General features: G+C 49.9%; 1 protein-coding gene across 2 annotated transcripts in view; it reads left to right on the top strand.

Annotated features, from left to right (window-relative positions):
• Positions 1-23,128, top strand: part of LOC127678466 (solute carrier family 23 member 1-like) — a 50,680-nt gene extending 27,552 nt beyond the window's left edge. For both annotated transcript variants that reach the window (XM_052173430.1, XM_052173431.1), the window contains exons 4-12: positions 6,176-6,335; positions 10,586-10,767; positions 11,613-11,733; positions 12,507-12,663; positions 13,810-14,063; positions 19,916-20,080; positions 20,369-20,477; positions 20,570-20,665; positions 22,179-23,128. In XM_052173430.1, coding sequence (XP_052029390.1) covers positions 6,176-6,335; positions 10,586-10,767; positions 11,613-11,733; positions 12,507-12,663; positions 13,810-14,063; positions 19,916-20,080; positions 20,369-20,477; positions 20,570-20,665; positions 22,179-22,435 — 1,501 coding nt within the window. In that variant the 3' untranslated portion in view covers positions 22,436-23,128. The remainder of the gene's footprint in view (positions 1-6,175; positions 6,336-10,585; positions 10,768-11,612; positions 11,734-12,506; positions 12,664-13,809; positions 14,064-19,915; positions 20,081-20,368; positions 20,478-20,569; positions 20,666-22,178) is intronic.
• Positions 23,129-24,067: the final 939 nt, after the last annotated feature.

Below are 24,067 nucleotides of genomic sequence, written 5' to 3'. Positions count from 1 at the left end.
TCAAGAGCAGCCTGTCTCGTTCATTACCCCAGCTCTCCCTGCCATTTCCCATCGTTGAGATGGGCAGAGCTTACCCTGCCTGTTAACACAAATACTTGCTTGTATTTCATTTCTTAAAACTTTCTCTCTTTGGCATGGAAATAAGGAGAAACCACTCGGACCAATGTGAGGAAGAAGGACACCCTAGGTCTGCTATGTGGTTCACAGTAGGTGAGGTGGGGATACAGACCAAATACCAAACACTAGGCCCAGGCCCTGGGCTGACCTGGGACCTTCACCTCTTTCATGTGAAGATAACAGTGATGATGATGCACGCACATGTGCTGTTCAGTTGACACAATTTCCTCAGCATCACTTGAAGCAAGTGTGTTAATCCTGTTGTATGTTGTTGTTAGTCCTGTGTGTTATGGACAGTGAATGATATTAGGTCGGGACCTCCAAGACCAACTTCTCAGCACAAAGGAGATTTATTTGCCCCTGAGAGACAATGGGCAGGGATAAGAGACAAACACGAAAGGAGACAGAAAAAGAGGGAGAAGGAGAAGAGAACAAGGGAGAGAGGAAGGGACATTTGTCCTGGAGGGGGACAAAGGACTGCCTGGAGAGAGAGGAGACAGAGGGGACCCATAGAAAAATGGTGGTTTATAAAGGTAAAGGGGGAACCATGTGTTAGGATGAGGTGTTTAATTTTGATCAGGCATGTTAATTGGGCGAGCCAAAGGGGGCTTTTGATTGCTGGACTTCAATACTTTGATAGCTGGACCTTGGTAGTCAGCCTCAGGAGAAGAACGTGGCCAAATAAAAGAATAGACCTTGGTGACTAGCTTTAGGAATGTGATCTAATGATTTTTAGCATTCAGAGGGAATAGGGGAGAAGGGCAAGGCCTGGCAGAGCCGTGTTTGCTCTGCTTGGCCTGGCTAGTGTCCCTTCAAGCACAAAGCGATGAAGTGATTCAGTTGTTTTCCGCTGAGTCTTGTTTGCTAAGTGGCATGGTCTGATCTGCTGCCATAGCAAACTTCCACAGGCCGAGTGATTAAACACTTGTCAGCATCGAACTCAAAGGGAATAAGAACCAAGCAGTCGGCCATCTGTTGCCCAGGGACGTGAATTTTGGTTGCTCACAGTAACGCTGTAATGTGGGAACGTTTTTTATAGCTACACACCCAAAGAAAGTTCTAAGTGAAGGTGCTTGCAAAAGCACTGGGGAAACATCGGTGAGAAAGGCAAGGAAGTCTCTGCCTTAGGCTTCAGAGCCTGTTTGATGACATTCTTGGCTTTTGGGTTGGTGACAGTCACAAGAATGTTGAGTGAGACACAGGAGTGAGTGATGAGTAGCTATTAAGTAATCTAAAGATAGCCCAAGATAATTTATATCTGAGCGTACTACCGCCAGTCTACACTCTCCACCATCAGGAAGCTTCTAGTTTTAATTTTTATTATTGTTATTGTTGATGACTGGGGAATGTGTGTAGAGGTCAGAGGGCAGCTTTGTGAAATCACTTCTCTCCTTCCACCTTTATGTGAGTTTCGGCGATCAGGCTTGCAACATTGGGCAGCCAGCCTCTTCCTGCTGAGCCCTCTCCCCAGCCCTGGCGACCAGGAGGTTCCAATCAGTCAGTCAGCGTTATAAAATAATAGCGTGCTTCTTTTTCCCTCCTGAATAGTTCTGTTCACCCAACAGAGCTATGTTTTTCTTCTGGTTCTGGGCTGGAGATCTGACATCAGGGTGTATGCCTGGTTCAGCTCTGGTGAGAACCTGCTTCTGGCTTCCAGGCAACAGCGGTCTTCCTGGGTTCCCATGTAGTAGGAGAAGCTCTCATTTTGTTTTTTCTCTTTATAAAGATACTAATCTTCTCTTGGGGGGAAGGCCTCATCCTCATGACCTCATTTAAACCCAATTCCTTCCCAGGAGCCTCCTCTCCTAATAAATATCGTCAGATTAAGGCTAAGGATGAAACAACTTATAGAGACAGCACCCACTTTTGGTCTATGCACTAAATCTTATCAGCTTCCACAGAAGCAAGTAGCTGGGAAATGGGGGGGGGGGGAGTGTTCACATACCCCGAAGTCAGTGTAACTAATTGTTTTTATCCTTCGGCTTCATGACTGTCTGCTGTCAATAAGGACTGGTACTTGTCTGTGGTTGTTGCTCTCTGGAGGAGATGAGGCTCTCAGATGAGGAGGAGCCAGAGAGACAACTCAGTAATTAAGAATGAATACTGCTCTTGAAGAGGTCCTAAGTTCAGTTCCCAGCATGACAGCTGTCATGATTGTCCGAAACTCCAGTTCCAGGACACCTGACACCCTTTTCTGGCCTCCATGGGTGCCACCCTGGTGTACCCAGGCACCCCCCCTCCCACCCACCCCCCAGTTCTTTAAAGGAATCAAATATTTGAATAAAGAATTACAGGCACTGTAGCAAGCATAATATTGTTGTATTTTAAGGGACGTGGTAGTCAGAAAAAAGACAGAGATGACTTTGCTTAGGAAGTTACAGAGAATATGGCACTTGAAGAATGGTGGGGGCTGGGAATGTAGGTCGGCTGGTAAAGCACTTGAAAAGCATTCTGGGAGCCCTAGGCCCAATCCTTAGGTGCGTACCTGTAACTCCAACACTGGAGAAGTAGAGGCAGGGGGATCAGTAGTTCGAGGTTGTCCTCTGCTACACAGTTGAGGTTGGAATGAGGAGGAGATGCTGAGGACAGAGGCAACCTTGTATTCATGTTTTCAGCCTGATGGATACCATGTCAGGGCACTGGCTACTTAGGTTCACAGACCACCTCCTCAGCCCCCTGTGAGGGTTTCTTCCCCACTAGGCAGAGATTAGAATGCAAGGTAATTTAGCTGTGAGACAAGTAAATTAAGCCCTTTGAGGGGGTAGAGGCTAAAACCCAGATTGTCTCCATTATCTGTTATAGAGACAAGTTTGTTTTTTATTTTTGAGGAAATGGGATCTTAAAGACCCTCCATCCTCTAAAATACTTATTTTTATGGGTGTTTTGCACACATGTATATATCTATGCTCCACATGGGTGCAGTGCCCACAATGGGTTCCACACATATACCCACATAATATGCCTGCACATTCGAAAACAGGTGCACATGTCATACACTGCACACACATGTAGTGGAGGGAAGAGCAGAGCAGGCAGAACAAGTCCGCCTGTGTTTTCTATGGGGAGTCGTAATGGTCGCAATGGAGATTTGTACCAACCCCGCGTATCTGAGCTTGGAGTACTCTCCCTATGATGACTGATCGGATTGGAATGATGTGGAGAATGGGAACGGACCTGGAGGGACTGAGCAGTCTATGGTGAATCCTTGCTGTGTCGTAGCACATTGGCATGCACCCTGACTCCTGTTTGGGGACAGGATGAATTTTAAGCAAACAGGTAAAAATGAATGAGTAGGCAGCTTGTCAGGGACCCGGAGAGCATGCCCAGTTAATCAAATCTATCGAAGCAGGAATGAAATGAAGACTGGGTACAGAGACCTGAAGTAGACTCCACAGTAACACTTGTAAGATGCATTTAGAAATGAATTTGTTGAGCCGATGAAAGTGAGGCCCTCTACCTAACACGAGTCGTTGTACCACAGGCGACAGGCAGAGAGAAGCGCATCTCATCGGGTTAGCTCAGAGCGGATGGAGAGCAGGCAGTGTGAGTTGCCCTTTATGTTATGTGCATGGGAGCTAAATTTGGGTCCACCGGAAGAGCAGCGGGTGCCCGTAAACACTGAGCTGTCTTCCAAACCTAGAAAATACTTTTTAAAAAGGAAAGGAGGGCCAACAAAAATAGCGCTTGATCACCTGGGTTTGATCCCCAGACCCACTATGGTAGAAGAAGACAATTGCCTTCTGATGGTCATTACCTGACCACCACACACGTGTGTGCATACACACAAACAAATAAAATGTAAAACAAAAAAAAATAAATAAATTTACCATCTTTAGGCAAGAATTGTTAGGACTGGATTTTGTCAATATCAAAATTCTGCAGTGAGTTTATACATAGTAAAAACGGCTATAAAAGCACATGAAAAAAACAAAATGCACATCTTTGATGGCTAATGAAATACCAACGGATGTTTATAAAAGCTTTGTTACACACCTACAAGATGAGAAGAAACTCAAAACTGTCTGCAAGGTTTTTGATGTGTCAGTTTGAGGGCTGGAGTGATTCCTGCCCTCCTGGGCACCATGACAAGGGAATGGCCAGGGCCTCACTCCTGAGGTGGGTGGTTCGCAAGTATAATCAGAGCATTTATAGTGATCAGAGAGGGAACGTTCTTAAGAATTGTCACTCTGTGGGATTGGGGCTGCGTGAGTAGCCCTGCCAGAGAAACCGGCAGCAAGAGTAGAGCAGCTGGTTCCTCTTTGTCTGACGGGATGAGTTACAAAACAGTAACACTGCCCAGTGGACACTTGGAATTGCTCTTAATGCTGAACCCTGCAATGCCGTGTTCTTTCCTGTACACATGTACCAGTGACAGAGTTTGATTTATGAATAGGCATGGTAGGTGATTAATTCAATGGCCGATAATAAAATATACGTATGATAATAATTATACTATCTTATCATGATAATGATCTCTTTTTAAAGACTTGAGATAAATGCTAATGTTGTCAGAGTACATTTGGCTTCATGTAACCGAAACTGTGGAGAAGAAAACTGTGGACAAGGGTGATGACTGTACGAGTGGGCGTTACCTCTCCATCCTAGCTCTGATCCCAGCACCCTATGCCTGCTCATGGCAAGCCCTTGGTGAGCATCTGGTGAATAAGTCACATGTGTGGGATTGTGGTTGACAGGTGAACCTTGAGCTCTGTATCTTGTGTCATGTGTTCTATTCTTACTGTCCATACAATAACATACAGCACACTTTCTCCTTTCTGTCCCCATGCTCAGGGACATTAGCTTTAGGATTCTAAAAGGAAGGCAGTTACACACCTACATTCATGTACATATTTTGACACGAGACCATCTGTATGTTCCAACCCTGTCTGCACCCTGTGATCTATTTTATTTTGGAACTTGATGGATAGGTTTTTGTGTCTAAATGTTAGCTACGTGTGGGCCCTACCTGAGATCAAAGATGAATAGTGAATCTATTTGCTTTGCAAGGGCACAGAACTGATTTCCAGAACCCACAAAAACAGCAACAAAACAACAATAACAAACAAATGAACAAAAACCCAACCAACCAAGTAACCAACCAAGCAACCAACCAAGCAACCAACCAACAAAACATGGCTGTGGTGATGGACACCTGTAATGCCAGGGCTGAGGAGACAGACAGGTGGTTAAGAAAACAATACTGTAGATAGTGCCTAAGGACCCACACTCAGGATGGTCCTCTGGCCTCCACATATCCAGACATATACCTCTGCACCCTCCATACCTGTACCCCACCCCACCCCCACTCCAGAGTGCCTCAATTCAGTAGGTTACAGTAGAACTGTATTCAAGATGGTGGAGTCCTCTCTACACCCAAATTCTATTGTCCAGAGTTGGTGATGAGGTAGGTGAACCTGGCCTGCTATTGAACAAGTTGTCGGAGGATGCTTACTTACTGTGTGGGCTTCCGAGCTGTCTGGGTAAGCCCTGCTAGCTGCCCCAGAGGCTAGAGGAAGAAGCTTCCCAGGAATCAGAGGGTCGCCTGGAGGAGACACATATGAGGACAGCTCTCAAACATGTTGTGATAAGGAACCTGAGGGCAGGAGACTGAGCTTGCCCTCGGTTCATAGGAGCACAAGGGAGTCCAGCAACTCTGATCGGAGGCTGCACAACTCTCAACGGTGTGGAAATGACTTGTTGGGGACATGAGATGGAGAGCTGCGTGGGGTGAACTGTGCTGGGGCCAGGGGAGGACGTGGGCCTGAAGTGGAGAGTGGTACCTACTGTATTCTCTAGGTTCCATGCTGCCTTCACGCAGGGCTCAGCCTGACTCCGTCCTCAGGTCTGGATGTCCTTTTCCTCATCACTGCTGCTAACTGTCCAGAGTCACACGGGCTTCGTGGCACTGCTTGGAACTCAGCAGGCGTTCCCTGCAGCTGAAGGAACAGGGCCCATGTGTTGTCACTGAGCTAGGGGTTGGGCTTTAAAACACCTTGGGACTTGGGACAGGTCAGTGTGGGAGGATCGTGGTGGTAACCGCATCTTTGTCCCCTCTCAGGCTGCCCATTCTCCAGGGAGGGACCTTTGCCTTTGTGGCCCCATCTCTGGCCATGCTCTCTCTTCCTGCCTGGAAATGCCCAGAGTGGACTCTCAATGCCAGCCTGGTGAACACCAGCTCTCCTGAATTCATTGAGGAGTGGCAGAAGAGGATCCGAGAGGTAACGGGAGAGCTGGCTGAGGAGCTGGTGTTCTCACTCAACATTTATTATCCAACTCCCTGTAGGAGAGATGAGATGGTTTACTTAATCCACGGACACAGACAAGGGCCAATGTGGAACACTGTGGGAGCCAGCATTCCAGTGGTGTGTGTGTCCGTGTGCACACGAATGTGCTGGGAGGGAGAGAGAAAAACACTCCAAGAAACTGAAAACAAAATATAGTGGCAGCAGGAGATGATGTGGAGTTGCATGCATAGAGACCAGAGGAACAGAGGCCTTGAGTATTCCAAGAGGCATCTAGCAAGTGACATTCATAGTTTCTTTAATGCATTGGTTTTGTGTGTGTGTGTGTGTATGTATGTGTGTGTGTGTGTGTGTGTATGTGTGTGTGTGTATTTATGACATACAGGGAGCCCTAGATCAGGAGTCAGCAATCTGTGGGTCTTGCACCAGATTTCATCTATGGCCTGTTTTAGTTTTTATTTTAATATGTTTGTTTCCTTGCATGTATGAATGCATACCACATGCATGTAGTGACCTCATAGACCAGAAGAGGGATTCAGATCCCCTGGAACTGGAGTTAGAGGTGATTGCTAGGCAGCCTGTAGATGCTAGGAAATAAATCTGGGTCCTTTATGAGAGCAGCAAGCGCCCCTAACTACGGAGCCATCTTTCCAGCCTCTATGGCCTGTTCTTTTATTGCCATGGACGAAGATTGGCTTTTCTATTCCAAAAAGGTTATTTGAAAAAAAAAAATACTATGAGGCAGAAACCACAGGTAGTGCTCACATTCTAAAACGTTTTCCTTCTTGGACATTCATGGGAAGTCTGAGTACTGCTGTATAACACAGGGCCTAGGGCTGAGTTCTGGTGGCCAGGGTGGGGGCTTGGGAGGGCTGTCACTTCCATGTCTCTAACATGGCCCTCAAGAACCCCTGTGTAATGAGCCAAGAACCAGTTCTGTCCGTGTCTACATCATTAGCTCTTTCTGCTGGCCAAGGTTTCCCACAGTATAGGTTAACAGAGAAAGCCCTGTCATGTCAACCTCTTTGCTGTCCTTGATCAGCGCTCTGTTGTTTAACTCACTCTTGGGATGGAACGGAATCCCCGTGTCTGTGTCTATCGAACTACATTCGATCTACACGCTTTCCGTTCCTGAAGCCACAGATGGTCGCTGACTGCGCAGCACAGGGTCAGTCATGGGTGAAACCAGCCACAGGAAAGCCGAGCTTGAAGGAACTGTCAAAGAAAAGTGAACAGAGATTTTGTTTTTAAAGAAATCGAGGTAGGGGATAAAAGTAGAAGACATGGGAGAGGTGACCAGTAAGAACTTTACTGTCCAGTGTCAAGGCACTTGGACTCCTAGTCCACACATTGCCAACACAGAAAATGGTGTTTCCAAATGCTGTTTTAAGGTGAACTTAATGGCTAAAAGGAATTTAGGCACAGCCGAAAGGAAGTTCGGAAATGAAGGATCAGCAGGGGAATAATCGAGAAGGTGGCTGTGAGTGCAGAGAGCAGAAAGCCTGAAACCAAGGGGACAGAATGTGGGGCTAAAAGGAAAATGCACTAAAGGAACCCAGGAAGGTGGTGGAGAAAACAGAGGGGCAGCAGTGGTAAAAGAGAGACAAAGATGGAGAGTTTAGGGTCGGGGAAGACACAGACAGAAGAAAAGCACAAGAAAACCTCAGTGGGCTAAAAAAAACTTCAGCCCACAGCTAGACAGCCGCAATGAAATGGGAACTCCAAGTTCGAAGGCTGGTAAGAGTGGTAGCAGAGAGAAGCAGAACTGGGAGGCAGACAGCTGGTGGCCCCGTGGGGGAAATGCAAATGTGGACGCTTGAGGTCAGATCCCAGACACAGAAAATCCAGCAGGAAAAGGAGGGTGCAGCGCAAGCGCCTATACCCCTAGCCCTGCGGGGGGGGGGGGGGGGGCCGGGGCGGGGGGCGGTGTCAGGAGATGGAAGGGGAGGTGAAGGGGGGTAGAGGAGGAGCTGGGGTCACCAACAGTCTTTCCAGCCAATCAGTGAGCTCCAGGTTCAGTAAGAGACCTTGTCTCAAAAAAGTAAGGTGGAGCTGGGTGTGATAGTGGAGGCAGAGGCCAGCCAGCCTGGACTACAGTACAGAGTGAGATATTGCCTCAAACAAAAGGGGGTTGGGTGGGGTGGGGTGGGGTGGGGTGGGGCAGAATTAAGGAAGGCATTGACATTAACCTCTAACTGCTACTTTACACATGAGTATACACACATACAAGCAATAAGAACATTTTTTAAAGTGACCTACAAAAGGATATTAACTAGACCTTTGGTGTCCTTTTTACGAGGAACACCTGGGGCTATAATAAGATCATGCCAAATTCTCAAAAGCACCGAGAATAAAAAATTATCGTTCCTCTCTTAGCTATAGAAATCTGTGAGAGATAAACATAGATATCTGGAAGATAGTTTGCTAGCATGTCCATTTAGCAAAGCAGTAGTCGCTCCCTCCTCAGGGCCTATGACTCACAAGCCATGGGCTTTTACCGGGTGTACAGTGCCAGGCAGGAATCACCTCTCAACTCCCAGCAGAAAGTGGGAAAATGGCTACCCTGTAACAGTCATGCCAGCCTATCAGAAGCAGACTCATGTTACCTGAAGTGTAGGGATTATGGGTAGTGTTGGCTACCACTGAGTGAAAGGCTGGTTCTCCCCAGCCACCTGCCCAGCACCTTCTAGCTCTGGGAAGGCTAGCCAGCAGGGACTTGACCTCCTCTTCTTATAAAGGCACTAATGCTGTGGGGTGGGGGTGGGGGAGGTGGGGGAGAGGAGAGACTCCTCCTCTGGACTTCATTAAACCCAATCACCCTCTGAGGGCCCCATTTCAACTATCACAATGGGGACAGGCTTCAATGTATAAATTTTATAGGGGCACACTTTCGTCCATAGAGGTAGGTAAATAAATTAGTACGGACTATAAGGAAATATGTTACTGTTCATATTAATGACCAAAGAGAAAAAAAAAAGGAGCCAGCAAATATTTGATAAAACGGCGCAGAAAGCAGATGGCAGTGGCAATGGAGCTTTTAGGGTCCAACTATTCAGGACAAGCCTATACGCTTTATTTATCGTCCAACTATTCAGGACAAGTCTATACACTTTATTTATCGTCCAACTATTCAGGACAAGCCTATACGCTTTATTTATCGTGGAATCTCTTAAAGAAGCTTGTGTGGCTTCTCTCACTGCTGTGACGGAAGCTCTAACGGAAGCGACTTAAGTGGGGAGGAGGGTTTCGTGTGGCTCACAGGTCCGGGGACACAGTCCACCATGGTGGGGGTGGACTTGCCAAAGTCTACCACAGCGGTCCTTGGGTAGGAGCCTGTGGTGTGACATCTGGAGCGATCAGGAAGCAGAGAGAGCTAGGCAGGAACTAAGGCTGAACCTTAGTGGCTCTCCTGTCCCTGCTGTGGCCTCGAAGGTCACCCATCCCAAAGGCTCCATCAATGGCCCCCCCAAACATCAACACCAGCTGGAATCAGGTGTTCAAACACACGAGCCTGCAGGGTACGTTCAAGACACAGTAGCAATGTAGTCATAGTTTAAAACTTAACGATAACTCTAAGAATAAAAACAGGGCATCTCAGTTGGTAGAGTATTCACCTAGCATGCGCCAAATCCTGGGTGTGATTCTCAGCAGCCCTTAGACCAGATATAAGCTAGCAGTCAGGAGGTCGGGGAAAATCACAAGTTCCTAGTCATCTTAAGCTACAAAGTGAACTCAAGGTTAGCCTGGACCACGTGAGACCCCGTCTCAAAATAAAATAAAATATTTGAAAACAGAAGAGGAGTTACCATCTGCACCATCAAAGCAAAAAGGGAGAAAGACTCATTCAACCCAACAGATCAGGCAGCACCTGCCCAAACCTGGCCTGTTCACTGCTACCTGCGCCTAGAATATTCTGTCTGTTTGTGAGAAAAGTTTCAGACCGCTTGCCTCAGAAAGCAGGACAGAAAAACAGAAAAGACACCGAGTACCCTGCTGCCCTTGTGCCAAGTCTTCCTTGCCACAGCCACTAAGATCTGTGAGCAGTGGGGAAGCCGGGTTCCTGAAGCCGGCAGCTACGTGTAGCTGTGAGCAGAGCCCCCTTACCACCGCACATTCCTTTACGGGCCAGCGTGGCCTCTGTGCTGCCTGGGGAAGCCCCCAGGTGTAATGAGGTTGGGCAGTGTGTGGTGGCCTGGCCCCTGCTGAGGCCCACACCTTTCCTCCAGTTGCAGGGCGCCATCATGGTGGCTTCCTGTGTCCAGATGCTGGTGGGTTTCTCCGGCCTTATCGGCTTTCTCATGCGCTTCATCGGCCCCTTGACTATCGCTCCAACCATCTCCCTCGTGGCCCTGCCGCTCTTTGATTCTGCTGGCAATGATGCTGGAATCCACTGGGGGATTTCTGCCCTGTAAGTATTCTCTGAGAAAGGTAGGCCATCTCAGTCCTGTCTGGTGGAAGGTTACCCACAAAACGCTTACAGGAGTCCAGGACATTGGTAAACCGTCGTGCCTTATAAATGCTTCCATGCGCATTGTCATACCTTAAAAAGCATCACAGTTGATACTTACAAATTATTATTGCTATTAGATGTTTTATTCTTCTTGGTTCACATATCAACCTGTTCATCACAACAGTGTCCAAGAACATGTGGTGTTTATGAAAGCTTGACTCTGCTGGTCCCCTGCCAGCTAGGAGTTCAGTGCGGTGAGGAGGATGCAGAGAATGGCCCCGCCTTGCAAGCGTGTTGTAGTCTTGAGAGAAGACTGGGGTCTAACAACCTGCAATACTGGGAGAGAGCCGTGAGTCAGAGGATGCTGTGTGTGTGTGTGTGCAGGGCTAGGGTGTTTGTCAGGTAACGACAGCCAAGGAGGCTCGAGGGAACTCCAGGGGAAATGAAGCCTCCAGCATTCACTCTGCCCCCTGAGGGCCAAGAGGAGCTATGGGGGCCTCAGGGATGCAGAAGTGCCTGGGAGACTTCTGACTCTGGCCTCAGTGATGGCTGGCTGGACTCCACTGCTGCTCATTTCTCTCCTATTCTCAGAAGTCGCAGTCCCCTGGGCCGTTACTTCCCTTCACCAACAGCGTCTCCCACTGGGGCTCAGCCACTCTTGAGGGATGGCAGGACTCAGCAAAGCCACTGATGTCACTGGCACACGGTGGCTCAGCCTCCTGGTCCACTCCTTGGGGGACCTTGCCCACGCCGGGAGGATCCCAGCTCACCAAAGTAGGTGCGGCCATCTGTTTCTCTTTCAGGACCATCTTCCTCATCGTGCTCTTTTCTCAGTACCTCAAAAACGTCCTGGTTCCTGTGCCCGTTTATGGAGGAGGGAAGAAGTGTCACGTCTCCAAGTTCAACCTGTTTCAGGTCTTCCCCGTAAGAACCACCCCTCACCCGCTTTCCACTCTTGGTTAGCTCACCTGGAGCAGGTAAGGGAGGTTCCCTGTGCCTGGCTAGCTCCCAAACTGATGCTCTCTCTTCTCTGGAGGCCTCTTCTTAGGAGGGTAAGGGTGTGTGTGTGTGTGTGTGTGTGTGTGTCACCCCCTAGTGGTTGGCGGTGTGCCATCTCAAGTCCCTACTCTGAGAATTGGTATGGGACAGATAGCCTTAGCTCCTGGTTGTCCTCATAGCCAAGTACTTAGAACAACAGCTTCACCTCTAATGATTTACAGGCACCTCCTTTTCCAGAGCTCTCTAAAAAGATATTTCCACATGTTTCTCTCTGTCCCCCACCCCCTAGAAGGAACAGCTTCATATTGCACAATGCTCTCCCAGTGGGAGAGTTCGCAAAGCGAAAGACTTCCGGGATGTTGCTTTGTTTCAGGCTCTGTTAGAGGATTAGGTCTAATCCCATGACCCAGAGGAAGATAAATCCACAGTGTGAGAGCCAGATTGTGACCCTTTGGCCACAGGCTTGGCCCGACATCCCCATTCTGTCCCACTCTGCCCAAGGTCTCTCTCCATAGAGAATTTCCTGTCTGTTTCTAGTTGGCTCCCTCAGTGTCGTAATTTAACCATGGACACAGCAGGTTCCCAGTGTCAATAGCAAAATCAATAACCCAGCACACCTTGGTCTCAGAACTTCCCGCCCCTCCCCCATAGAGGAAGGGGTGGGGCAGGCAGAGTGTGAGGGCATCTCCCTTTGACAGGTGCTGCTAGCTCTGTGCCTCTCGTGGCTCTTTTGCTTTGTGCTCACCGTCACCAACACCTTCCCTACGTCCCCCTCGGCATATGGATACATGGCCCGCACAGACACCAAAGGCAGCGTGCTGAGCCAGGCCCCCTGGTTCCGCTTCCCTTACCCAGGTGAGGAGGACCTAGGTTTCCTGCGACTGTCTGCAGGATTCAAGGCACTGGATGCAGCGTTGCAAAGGGTTGGGGAGAGATTGCAAGGAAAGATGGGCTCTGGGGAGACCATCTGTAACTCCTAGGAGGAGAGGGGAAGGAGTGAGATTCCAGGTTCTTATAAGGTGTGCCTGTTCCTGGGAAACCAGCCCAGGTTTCATGTTTCAATTGCTACATCTCTGAGATAAAGCCTCGTCTATCTTTTTGCTTTTTATTTTGAGATAAAGTATTACTATGTTGCTCAAGCTGACCTTGAATTCCCTCCACAGCCCAGGCAAGCCTTAAACTTGTGATCCTCCTGCCTCATCCTCCTGAGAAGCTGGGATTGCCGGGCAGTGGTGGTGCGCGCCCTTAATCCCAGCATGTGGGAGGCAGAGGCAGGTGGATTTCTGAGTGGGAGGCAGAGGCAGGTGGATTTCTGAGTTCGAGGCCAGCCTGGTTTACAGAGTGAGAGACAGGTAGGGCTACACAGAGAAACCCTGTCTCAAAAAAACAAGAGAGAAGGGGGCAGAGGGGAAGGGAGAGAGGGGAGGGAGAGGGGGAGGGAGGGGGCGCTGGGATTATGGGCATTAACTCACTAAGCCCGGGCTATTCTAAAAAGCCCTTGGGAACAGTACCCCAAATGCTGTTATTCCAAGAGCTTTCCAAGAACTGGCTTAAGCCCCTATCTGCCTCCTTGTTACCCAGAACCCCTCGGCCTTGGGGTATGTGAGCGAACAGGCCCTGACTTCCAGGCAGATTATTTGGGTCTCCTCAGAGTACTCTGGTACTCTGAGGGCTGTATTAGAATACTATTTTAGGGGAGAGAGGGGCTTCCTTTAGACCACTCTGGTCTCGCTTTGAAGTATCTGAAATTAACCAGGGCTGAAGGACGGGGCAGCCCGGTTCACGGATGTGTCTTTTCAGTAGAGACTTTTAGCTCCATTGAAGGAGGCTCCATTTCTACCCTCAGGGTGGAGGGGCAGGGCAGGAGCTGCCAGAGCCTCTGGACAGTTGAGAGCTTCCCAGGCTTGATAAGCGTTTAGAGACCCTTCTGACATAGAAACGACTTGGGCTTTAGCGGCTTCCTCCGCCCAGACACGCCCCTCGTGTTCCCTCCCTCGGCAGGACAGTGGGGCCTCCCCACCATCAGCCTGGCTGGAGTCTTCGGAATCATCGCTGGAGTGATCTCCTCCATGGTGGAATCCGTGGGTGATTATCACGCCTGTGCTCGGCTGGTTGGGGCCCCACCCCCTCCGAAGCACGCCATCAACCGTGGCATCGGCATCGAGGGCCTTGGCTGCCTGCTGGCTGGGGCCTGGGGGACTGGAAATGGTACCACGTCCTACAGCGAGAACGTCGGGGCGCTGGGCATCACCAGGGTAAGACTGCTGATAGGTTCCTGAGGTGGGGCCGCGTTCCTGCATATGTGTCACATATGTGAAAAATTGTCTCCTTACAAAGACACCGGAAGTGTGATCCCGGAAACCACCCCTAGCTCACCACCTCCAGCTCAGGCACCTCTGCAAAGACCTCTTGCCAAGCACAGCAAGGCTATGGTACCCATGGCCTTCCTGCAGGAACTCAGCAAAGCCACAGATGCCACTACACCTGATGGCTTCCCTCTGGGGTCACATATCAGTCATCCCGTGTGTCATATACTTACATTACGATTCACAGCAGTAGCAAAACTACAGTTGTGAAGTAGCAATGAAAATAATTTTATGATTGGGGGGTCACCACGACACGAGGAACTGTGAAGGGTCGAAGCGTTAGGAAGGGTGGCAATGACTCGTCTAGGGCCTCAGAATGGGTTGTCTCTGCAGGGGCCATGGTCTTGATGTCAGTGTGTGGCCTTCGTTGGTTGTGGTGGCACAGCCATTGCCTTTTGCCTGGCCCTGAATATTCAGCTGTCTCTAACCAGACCCACCCCAGGGCCCAACATCTAGAGAGACCCCTGAAACACACACATTCTCCTGTCTGAAGGAACCCGCTAGCCACTCAGGTCATCTTTAACTTCTAGCTGTCCCGAGGCTTTCCCCTGGGTTCTTCTCTCTTTATAGGACACCTCGCCTGTCCCTCTTGGCTCCCGCTCATCTCTGCTCCACCCATAACTTGACTGCCTGGTTTCTAGAGCCCGACTCTGACTAGCCCCGGCTTACCACCCATCCCATGCCCCCACATCCCCACCACTTCCTTCTAGAGAGTCCAGGAAGGATGGCGCCTTCACCATCCAACTTGCAGTGTCGTACGGTGCCCTCCCTCCATGGTTTTCCATGGCATCCTAGAGATACTGTGCCTTCTACTCCCAAACCCCAAGTGACCTACCTGTGCTACTGCTGGAGCTGAAATCCACAACCAAATCCCCAACTGCCTCCACTGCCGCCCTCAGCAACCCTAGAGACATTGACACTTTCCCAAGGCTGTCAGGGCCCTGTATCCAGACTGTGAGCACACAAATGGAGCAGCCGGCTGTATAAGCTTCAAGCAGCAACACTTTCCTTCCTGTTAACGGGAACAAGTCCTGTGAAGACCAGCAATTACATTCCATAAACAAAACAGATTTCAGTGGGCATAGTTTCTAAGCTGGGGCCTTTTAAGAGAAATGAAAAAGCAGAAAACAAAGACCTACAGGAACAGAGCAAACTGAATCAATAGGAGGTTAGAGCAACCGAGAGAGGACAGGGCAGTGCAAATACCACTTGCTTCTATGGGCTCACAGTCCCCCCTATGGCGCTTTTAGGCATTGCAGCAATGGGTGAGTGGGTGCTTATGTGTGTGTGTGTGTGTGTGTGTGTGTGTGTGTGGTGCATGTGTGTGTGCACGTGTAAGAGTGTGTGTGTGTGTATATGTGTGTGGTTTGTGTGTATATGTGAGTGTGTGCACACTCATGTTGTGTAGTAAATGTATGTATGTGTAACTGTGTGTGCATGTGTCTGTGATTATGTGTGTATGCGTGAATATGTGTGTGCATGTGTGTGCATGTGTGAGTGACTGTGTGTGCAGGTATGTGTTGTGTGTGCTTGAGTATGTGTGTACATGTGACTGTGTGCGCACGTGAGTGTATTGGGGTGCATGTGCACATGTGAGTGTGTGTGCATGTGTATCTGTGTGTGTGTATCTGTGTATCTTTGGGTGGGGTGTGTAGGGGTGTAGGGGGAGATTAGGCGAAAGACTGCAAATTTCCTCTCACTTCTTGTGAAGTCACAGCTGCCTGCTTAGATGTCAGTTCTGAGGCCAAAGGAGACCCAGGTCTCCACGACAAGCTCATGTGGTGATGGGATTGAGCATGACCCTCCTTATGATACATACCTTTGGCACCACAGGCTGGACCCGACAGACCCACCTGTTGTACCGGCAGTCACACAGTCACCTAACCGCAAAGGCATTAAACAGAACAAAGCATTTCGGATTATTCTTAGTCTGGAAAGCAAAGGATAAGGATGTTTGTAATCTGTTCGCTGGTCGCTGCATTAGTGGGCTTCAGCTGACACTAAAATGCCGTATAGAACAGAACAGAAACTCAGAATACACAGAATACGCAGAACAGAAACTCACCAGGCTAGCTATCTGGAAGCTTAGTGTAGTGTGTTTATGCTGTCACACACCAGAGCTCTGGCCTCTTCCTTCTCACACAGGTGGGAATGCATGCAGGTATCCTTTAAGAAACTGGACAGCCCAAGAGGGAGAGGGAGGGAGGAAGGGAAAGGAGAAAGAAGAAAAGAGGGAGTCTCTGTGCGTTTGCGTGACTTTCTGCGTGTATATGTGCCTGTGTGTGCATTCTGAAGCAGGCCTCATGGCAATGATCAGCCCTCTAGCGAATGAACTAAGGGAATCTCTTAAGATTTCAATCTCTTTTTAACATTCTGGATAGAGTTGCATTCCTTGAATCCCAGCCCTTGGGAGGCAGAGGCAGGTAGATCTCTGAGTATAAGGCCAGCCTGGTCAACAGCAAGTTCCAGGAAAGCCTGGGCCATACAGAGAAATCCATTCTCAATCCCCACCTTGCCACCCCCAAATTTAAAAAAAAATAAAATTCTGGCTAGAAACAGGAAATGATGTGTGGGGTAGGTTTGGGGTGCTAAGTGACTCCACAGAGGTGAAGGAGAAATCAAAGTTCGCACACTCTGTAACAGTTGCTTGCCGAGTAGCTCTGCTGAGTAGCTGTGATGAACTGGCTTCTGGGGGAAGCTGGGAGATCGGGAATGTGTCTCATCACCATCTTGCTTTAAAGCAAGGGAGCGAAGGTTTCTCTTGTTTTCATTTTTACCGTTGTAAAAATAAAATTTAAAAAAACCCACAAAAATTACCATTATAACCATTTCTAAATGGTTAGTGTGGCAGTTTAGAAAAAATATATTTAAATTAGTTTATTGTATGCAAATTCATGCATATATAATAGACGTTGACATTGTTCTGATAAAGGATTTCATCATGTAGCCCAGGCTAGCTTCAAATGTCTGTATCTTCTATCTCAGCCTCCTCAGAGCTAGAGTGTTAAGCATGCTGACACTGTCGTGCAGCCCTTGGCACTGTGCTCTACTTCCTCAGCCTACCTCCTTGTTTCTCTTCTTGTCCCTTCTTCCCTGCTCCCCCTCCCCAGCCCTCTTCCCTGCTCCCTCATCCCCAGCCCTCTTCCCTGCTCCCTCATCCCCAGCCCTCTTCCCTGCTCCCTCATCCCCAGCCCTCTTCCCTGCTCCCTCATCCCCAGCCCTCTTCCCTGCTCCCTCATCCCCAGTCCTCTTCCCTGCTCCCTCATCCCCAGCCCTCTTCCCTGCTCCCTCATCCCCAGTCCTCTTCCCTGCTCCCTCATCCCCAGCCCTCTTCCCTGCTCCCTCATCCCCAGCCCTCTTCCCTGCTCCCTCGTCCCCAGCCCTCTTCCCTGCTCCCTCGTCCCCAGCCCTCTTCCCTGCTTCCTCATCCCCAGTCCTCTTCCCTGCTCCCTCATCCCCAGTCTTCTTCCCTGCTCCCTCATCCCTAGCTCCTCCTTTCCTCAGAGCCTGGCAGCCTTTCAAGCTCCCTGTCTCATTAATTTGGGGCCCCTGGAGACCACCTGTGAATGGAGACATGTTATGTGACTTTTCGTAACTGGCTGGCTTGTGTCTCCTAGCACAAGGCCCTCAAGGCTTCTGTCAGTTACTTTTCATTGCTGTGATAAAATACTACGGCTAAAAGCAACTTGGGGGAGAATGGGGTTTATTTTAATTTATGGTTATAAAGGGATAAAACCCTCATGACCAGGAAGGCATGGCATGGTGGCAGGGGCAAGAGGTTGGCTGGTCACATTTTAACCAGGGAGATGGAGGGAGGAAGGGAGGGAGGGAGGGAGAGAGGGAGGAAGGGATGGAGGGAGGGAGCTGGGAGTCAGAGAAGGAGAAAGAGAGACAGAGACACACAGAGAAAGATAGAGACAGACAGAGAGAGAAACAGAAAGAGAGACAAACAGAGGCAGACAGTCAGAGAAACACAGAGAGGGACAGACAGAGAGACAGAGAGAGAAACACAAAGACAGACAGACAGATAAACACAGAGAGGTACAGACAAAGAGACAGAGAGAGAAACACAAAGACAGACAGACAAACACAGAGAAGTACAGACAAAGAGACAGACAAACACAATGAGAGACAAACAGAAACAAAGACAGAGACAGAGAGAGACACACACAGAGCAAAAGAGAGAGAGAGAGAGAGAGAGAGAGAGAGAGAGAGAGAGAGAGAGAGAGAGAGGGAAGGAGGGAGGGAGAAAGGACAGGCTCAGGAAGGCCCACAAGGCTCTAAAAGCCCACCCACCCCTCAGAAGACGCAGGCCCCTAAATGTTCCATAGCTTTTCCAGACAGCACTACCAACAGGGAACTAAGCATGGGCCTGTGGGCTTTTTAAAATTTTTCATTTAAATCACCACAAAGTTCATCCACATGACACAGTAGGTATCAGAAATACTTTCCCTAGGAATTGGATAATGCCTCCTTGTATGATTGTGGCACATTTTGTTTCTGCCCACGCCCGAGCCCCAGAGCCATGCGGGCTGGAGTCTATCCCTTGCTCTGGGTTCCCACCACACTGGGTACCGCAGCCCAGGCACACCAATTTTCCTTGTGCTTTAAAATGGCTTTCTCATCACAGAGTTCACAGAAGCCACTTTCTCTCCAGAACACTCTCCCACCAAATCCTTATGAGTCCGGCTCTCTCTCTCTCTCTCTCTCTCTCTCATTCTCTCTCTCTCTCTCTCTCTCTCTCTCTCTCTCTCTCTCTCTCTCTCATCTCTCTCTCTCTCTCTCTCTCTCTCTCTCTCTCTCTCTCTCTCTCTCTCTCTCTCTCTCTCGTCCCTTCCTTCGGTCCTTGTACATCGGTTGGATTCTCCTGACTGGCCAGGCTAGCCACCCACCACAGAGCCTCCTCAGGGTCCACTGTCCCATGACCCTTCAGAGTACACACCTGTTTCCTTCGTGAGCTTTCCTGTTTGGCGCTGGTCCCTCCTGCTGAGACTATAGATGCTCCGTTTACAAAACACCAGATAACACGGGAGTGAGGCGGGCGCCATGTAATTCTGAGAATAAAACCCGGACAGCTGATGACTCTGCGGGGTGCAGGAGACCCTGGTACTGCATGGGGCTCCTCTCTTTCCTTCGGACTTTAGTATTCTCTTCTACAGAATGAGGGGAGCACAGAAGGGTCCCTCAGCACTCCCTTCCTGCTCTGGCCTTTTGTGTATCCAGTGATGTGTATCTGCACTGTGCTGTGGACAAGGGGTAGGTGTGGGAAGTTTGAATGAGATTCATGTCTTTGGAGAAGTAGACTCGTTCTTAGTGGACCAAGTATAAGCCACATACAGAGGTGTAAATGCTGCAGGAGGACATTATGCTTCTGACCCCTCCCCCGCAAACAACATGTCCTCTTTATGGAGTCTTCCGTGTGCTCAACACATACTATTCCAAATATTCATAAGCCTTAGTGCATTGAATTGTATGGTGTGCCAGATCTCACATGGTTGATGGAGGCTGACTTTCAGAGATGGAAGTAATGTGCCCGATAGAAATACGAGAGCCAGAATAGAGAGCTGAGGCCAGGACCGACCGAGTTCCTCTTTCATTTCTCTCTAGCCGGATGTGGGAGCCTGGGAACAGCAGATGGTGCTGCTTCTCAGGTTCACCACAGCTGTGTGAAGGATGCAGCACAGATTTCCAGGGCATCTACCTGTCCCAGGTGCTCCTATCCCTCCTCTCTGGGTGTGCAGGTCGGGAGCAGGATGGTGATTGTTGCTGCAGGCTGTATACTGCTCCTGATGGGCGTGTTTGGGAAGATCGGCGCTGCGTTTGCCACCATCCCTAGCCCCGTGATTGGAGGCATGTTCCTTGTCATGTTTGGGATCATCAGCGCAGTGGGGATCTCCAACCTGCAGGTGAGGCACCTCAATGAACTGCAGTGCGGCCCACCCTGAGAGGAGCCCGTTGGGGTGGAGCTGCATGGGAGAAGGACCGGAGAGAAGAGGGAAAGATGCTGAGGCTAGAGCAAAGGGGGAGGAGCTGAGGGAGAGGAGGGCGTGGTCCTAGGAGCCACATAGACACCCCCCCCCCCCCACATACAAGAAAGAAACAAACAACTGCATGCTAACCTTCAAAACCAGCCATATGCACATGGACAAAGGTGTCCGGGGCCCTGATGAACTCGGGTGTCCTTTCTCCCACAGTATGTGGACATGAATTCATCCAGGAACCTCTTCGTGTTTGGCTTTTCCATCTACTGTGGGCTCGCGGTCCCCAACTGGGTGAACAAGAATCCGGAGAAGCTGCAGACAGGTGAGTGCTGTCTCCTCTGGACTGTCACTGCTCCAGGTGTGCAGCAGGGTGGCCCTTGGTTCCCGTGAACTGTCATTTTTGTTGCACTCCAGGGATTCTCCAGCTGGATCAGGTCATCCAAGTGCTCCTGACCACGGGCATGTTTGTTGGTGGTTTTCTGGGCTTCGTCTTGGACAACACCATCCCTGGTAAGGCTAGAGCCACCCCGTAGCTGGGTCTGTGGGCATCTGGGCAGTGTCAGGTTCATCAGAGAGCGTCAGTCAGGCTGTTCACAGCACACCCTAAATGGACCCCGGGGCTGGAGTCCCCGGGGCTCGAGTCAGGACAAGGCCTGGCCTACTTTAGTCAGTCTGAGCTGTTGCAGGAAAACATGACAGACTAGGGTAAGCGAAACAGCAGCCTTCTCCGTCCCCCAGGCTGGAATTCTGAGGCAGACTGGTTCTTCACAGGACCTTTCTTGCCTTGCAGCAGGGTCCGCACATTGCCTTTGCACATCCTCGAAGTTTCTCTGTCTCACAATCTCCTTTTGTGTGAAGAAGACAGGGCTGGGGTGGGATGTAGCTCTGTCGGTAGAGGCTTGCCTGTATGCACAGCTTCTACACCAATACATAATCTACTTGCAGTGATGTGCACCCACAATCCCAGTGCTGCGGAGGCAGGAGTAGGGCGAGTCCCCATCATCTCCAGCCACATAGCGAGTTCCATGCAAGCCCAGGATGCTTAATAAGACTTCATCTCAAAAATCAAACAACCAGACTGGAGGCCTCAAACAACAGACTCCTTGTGACATCTTTATAAATATTATTGGCAAATACTGACACTCCCAGGATCAGGCTGTCAATATATGACTTTTCAAGGGATATAGTTCAGCCATAGCAAGTCCCTAAAATCGATGATACACCAAACACAAAAAGAAAAGGGGATGACCTTGGCTGTCTTAAACCTATAGTATAACTGGTTGGTGGGGAAACCACACACATATTCATCCATCCGCCGTCTGTCCATCCACCCATTCATCTATCTGTCCATCCATTCAAACATTCTTATTTCTAACGGTCTACTATATATGTAGCAGGTGCTACTCACTGAGACTATAAAGAGAAGGGAGACATGTCTCTGCATCCCAGAAGCCCATAGGCTAATAGAGGAAGACAAACTGTGTGTGTGTGTGTGTGTGTGTGTGTGTGAGGCCTGGGATGAGCTATTTGAGAGTGCAGAGACTGGAGGGGTGCTAATGGTGAAGAGTGTAGAGATTCCATCTCAGCTTCCGGACAGGTACACACCTCACTCTTCTAGGTCCCTCCCCCGGGGCCTCTCCGAGGGACTTCGGTGACCGCACCTGCTTCATGCTTCTGTTTTCCACATTATACTCTCCACTGAACATAAAGTGCACCTGCATTCCATAAACACACATGGACAGGTTGCTCCTGGGACCTTACAGTGCTCTGAGGTTTGGTTCCATGGTTGAGCCTGAGGTGGCACCACGTGAGTCGGGGCTCTGAGATGGCCTGTTGAGCAGAGGGGATCCGTGGACCCTGCCAAGCCTTGGAGGGGGAGGAGAGGAAGAAAAATCAGGGCACTAACTACTGAGCACTCGGGTACTGCCAGGGATGGAGTAGGCACCCACGGGGCGTGGGTGGCCTGTAGCTCTTGTGACCCCAATCAAGATCTAGTCTTGACTCCTCACTGTTTGCTTCTTAGGCAGCCTGGAGGAGAGAGGCCTTTTGGCATGGAATAAAATCCAGGAGGATTCTGAGGAGACTCCGAAGGCCTCAAAGGTCTATGGCCTTCCCTGGGGGATTGGCACCAAGTTCTGCACATCTTCATGTACCCGAATCCTCCCATTCTGGCCCAGGATAGACCACCGCCAAGATGAGGTGGGGGTGAGCCAGCTCACTCTGTGCTCCCAGACCCCCTCTGGAAAACACCTGCGGAGTGTCACAGAAACCAAGATGTGAATAGAATGGCCCCACCCCCATCTTCTCATAGCCAAACTCTGCAAAATGCAAAGATCTCTGTTCACCAATAGTCACACGAGTGTCCTTCCCAGGACCTTCCACATCTGGATACTGTGGTGGCCAAGCAGCACTGGTGAAGAACATGGTCAGTATGGGGCTAGCCTCAGGACATTCCTCTGCTGTCTCTGGGCTCCAGAGTGGACCGTGGGGCTGGGATCTCCACAGAAGCCTGCTCTTCTACAAAGCTCGGCTATTTTCTGGTGGATGGGAGGAAGAGGCATGGTGTGGAACAGGGGCAGGCTGTTTGCTGAAAGATGATGGATCCAGACAGCCTGTAACCCCAGCCAATCAGGAGGCTTTGCAGGAAGACTCATTAATGCTACAAACGCTACAAACTAACTTTAAGGCTACCTGGGCAACTTGGCAAGATCCTGTCTCACAATAAAGAAGTAAAAAGCAAGCTAGGGTTGCTGGAGAGATGGCTCAGTAGATAAGAACACTTGTTCTTCCTGAGGACTCAGGTTCAATGCCCAGGACCCACATGGTGGCTCACAACCATCCCCAACTCCAGTTCCAGGGGATCTGACACCCTCTTCTGACCTCTGTACCAGGAACATATGTGCTGCACAGATGTACATGTAAGCAAAACACTCACACGCATAAAATAAATAAATCTCTTTTTAAAAAAGCAAACTAGGGATGTAGCACTGTGATTGAGAACTTTCATAGCCGATGCATGGACTGGGTTCAAACCTCAGCACAGGAAAAACAAAAAAGGAAAAACAACTGGCACAGCTGTTTTGGTTTCCTTCTTCCTTCTGGCCTTCCAGCGCTTCCTGTAGCCTGTAGCTGATTCCTCAAGGCTCACTCACCGGGAAAAGCAATAAGGAACGCCCCCCTTCCCCCCAGACCCCCTCTAGTACCGGCCCAGCTTTAGGACACGTGATCTGCCCTAAGACATCTGAGTAGAATTAAGAGTGGACTGAGCCCTACTGTGCCCCATTCTTCCCACAATCCTGACAGGGCTCGTGCTGCTGTTCCTTCTCTACTCTCCATGGAGTCACGGGCCTCAGACCCTTTCAAGGAGGCAACCTTGACCTGGGTGTGGAGGAGAGGAATCTGGCTCTACTGCTAAAGCCCTCTCCGCCTTGCATCCCTGTCTGCCGGAGCAGGGGCTCAGGTCCCCCCGCAGCTGCATTCAGTCTGTCTGGGATGCCTTCAGAACCCTCCAGTATTTCCCAGGAGGAATCAAATTCTGATAGGCGCCGAGTCATATGAGCCAGGGAAAGGACCCATCGCCTCTTCCAACTCCACTTTTCCCGACAGGAACTCTTTTTGCTTGGCCAAGCCCACTTTCAAAAGAAGGAAGGGCTGAGGTCGGCTGTGGGGGTGGGGAACATCTGGGTCCGGAGGCTGCTGCTTTAGTAGGACTTTCCCCATCTGCACCCGTAGTGTTCATCTCTCTGCTGGGGAGTGGGTGGGAAGAACTGACTCCCGTCCGAGCTTGGTGATGCCCAATCTGTGGTCGAAATGAGCAGAAAGGGGGTGTGCCTGCCGGGAGAGGGTGAGTGTGGGTACTCTTGGTTAGACGAGGAGAAAGTGGAGAGGGCGCCACCAAGTCATGTGAATCCA

This window comes from Apodemus sylvaticus, chromosome 2, assembly GCF_947179515.1.
Source record: "Apodemus sylvaticus chromosome 2, mApoSyl1.1, whole genome shotgun sequence".
Classification (NCBI taxonomy): Eukaryota; Metazoa; Chordata; class Mammalia; order Rodentia; family Muridae; genus Apodemus; species Apodemus sylvaticus.
The sequence above is the reverse complement of the archived record's forward strand: the minus strand, read 5'-3'. Positions and strand labels throughout refer to the sequence as shown.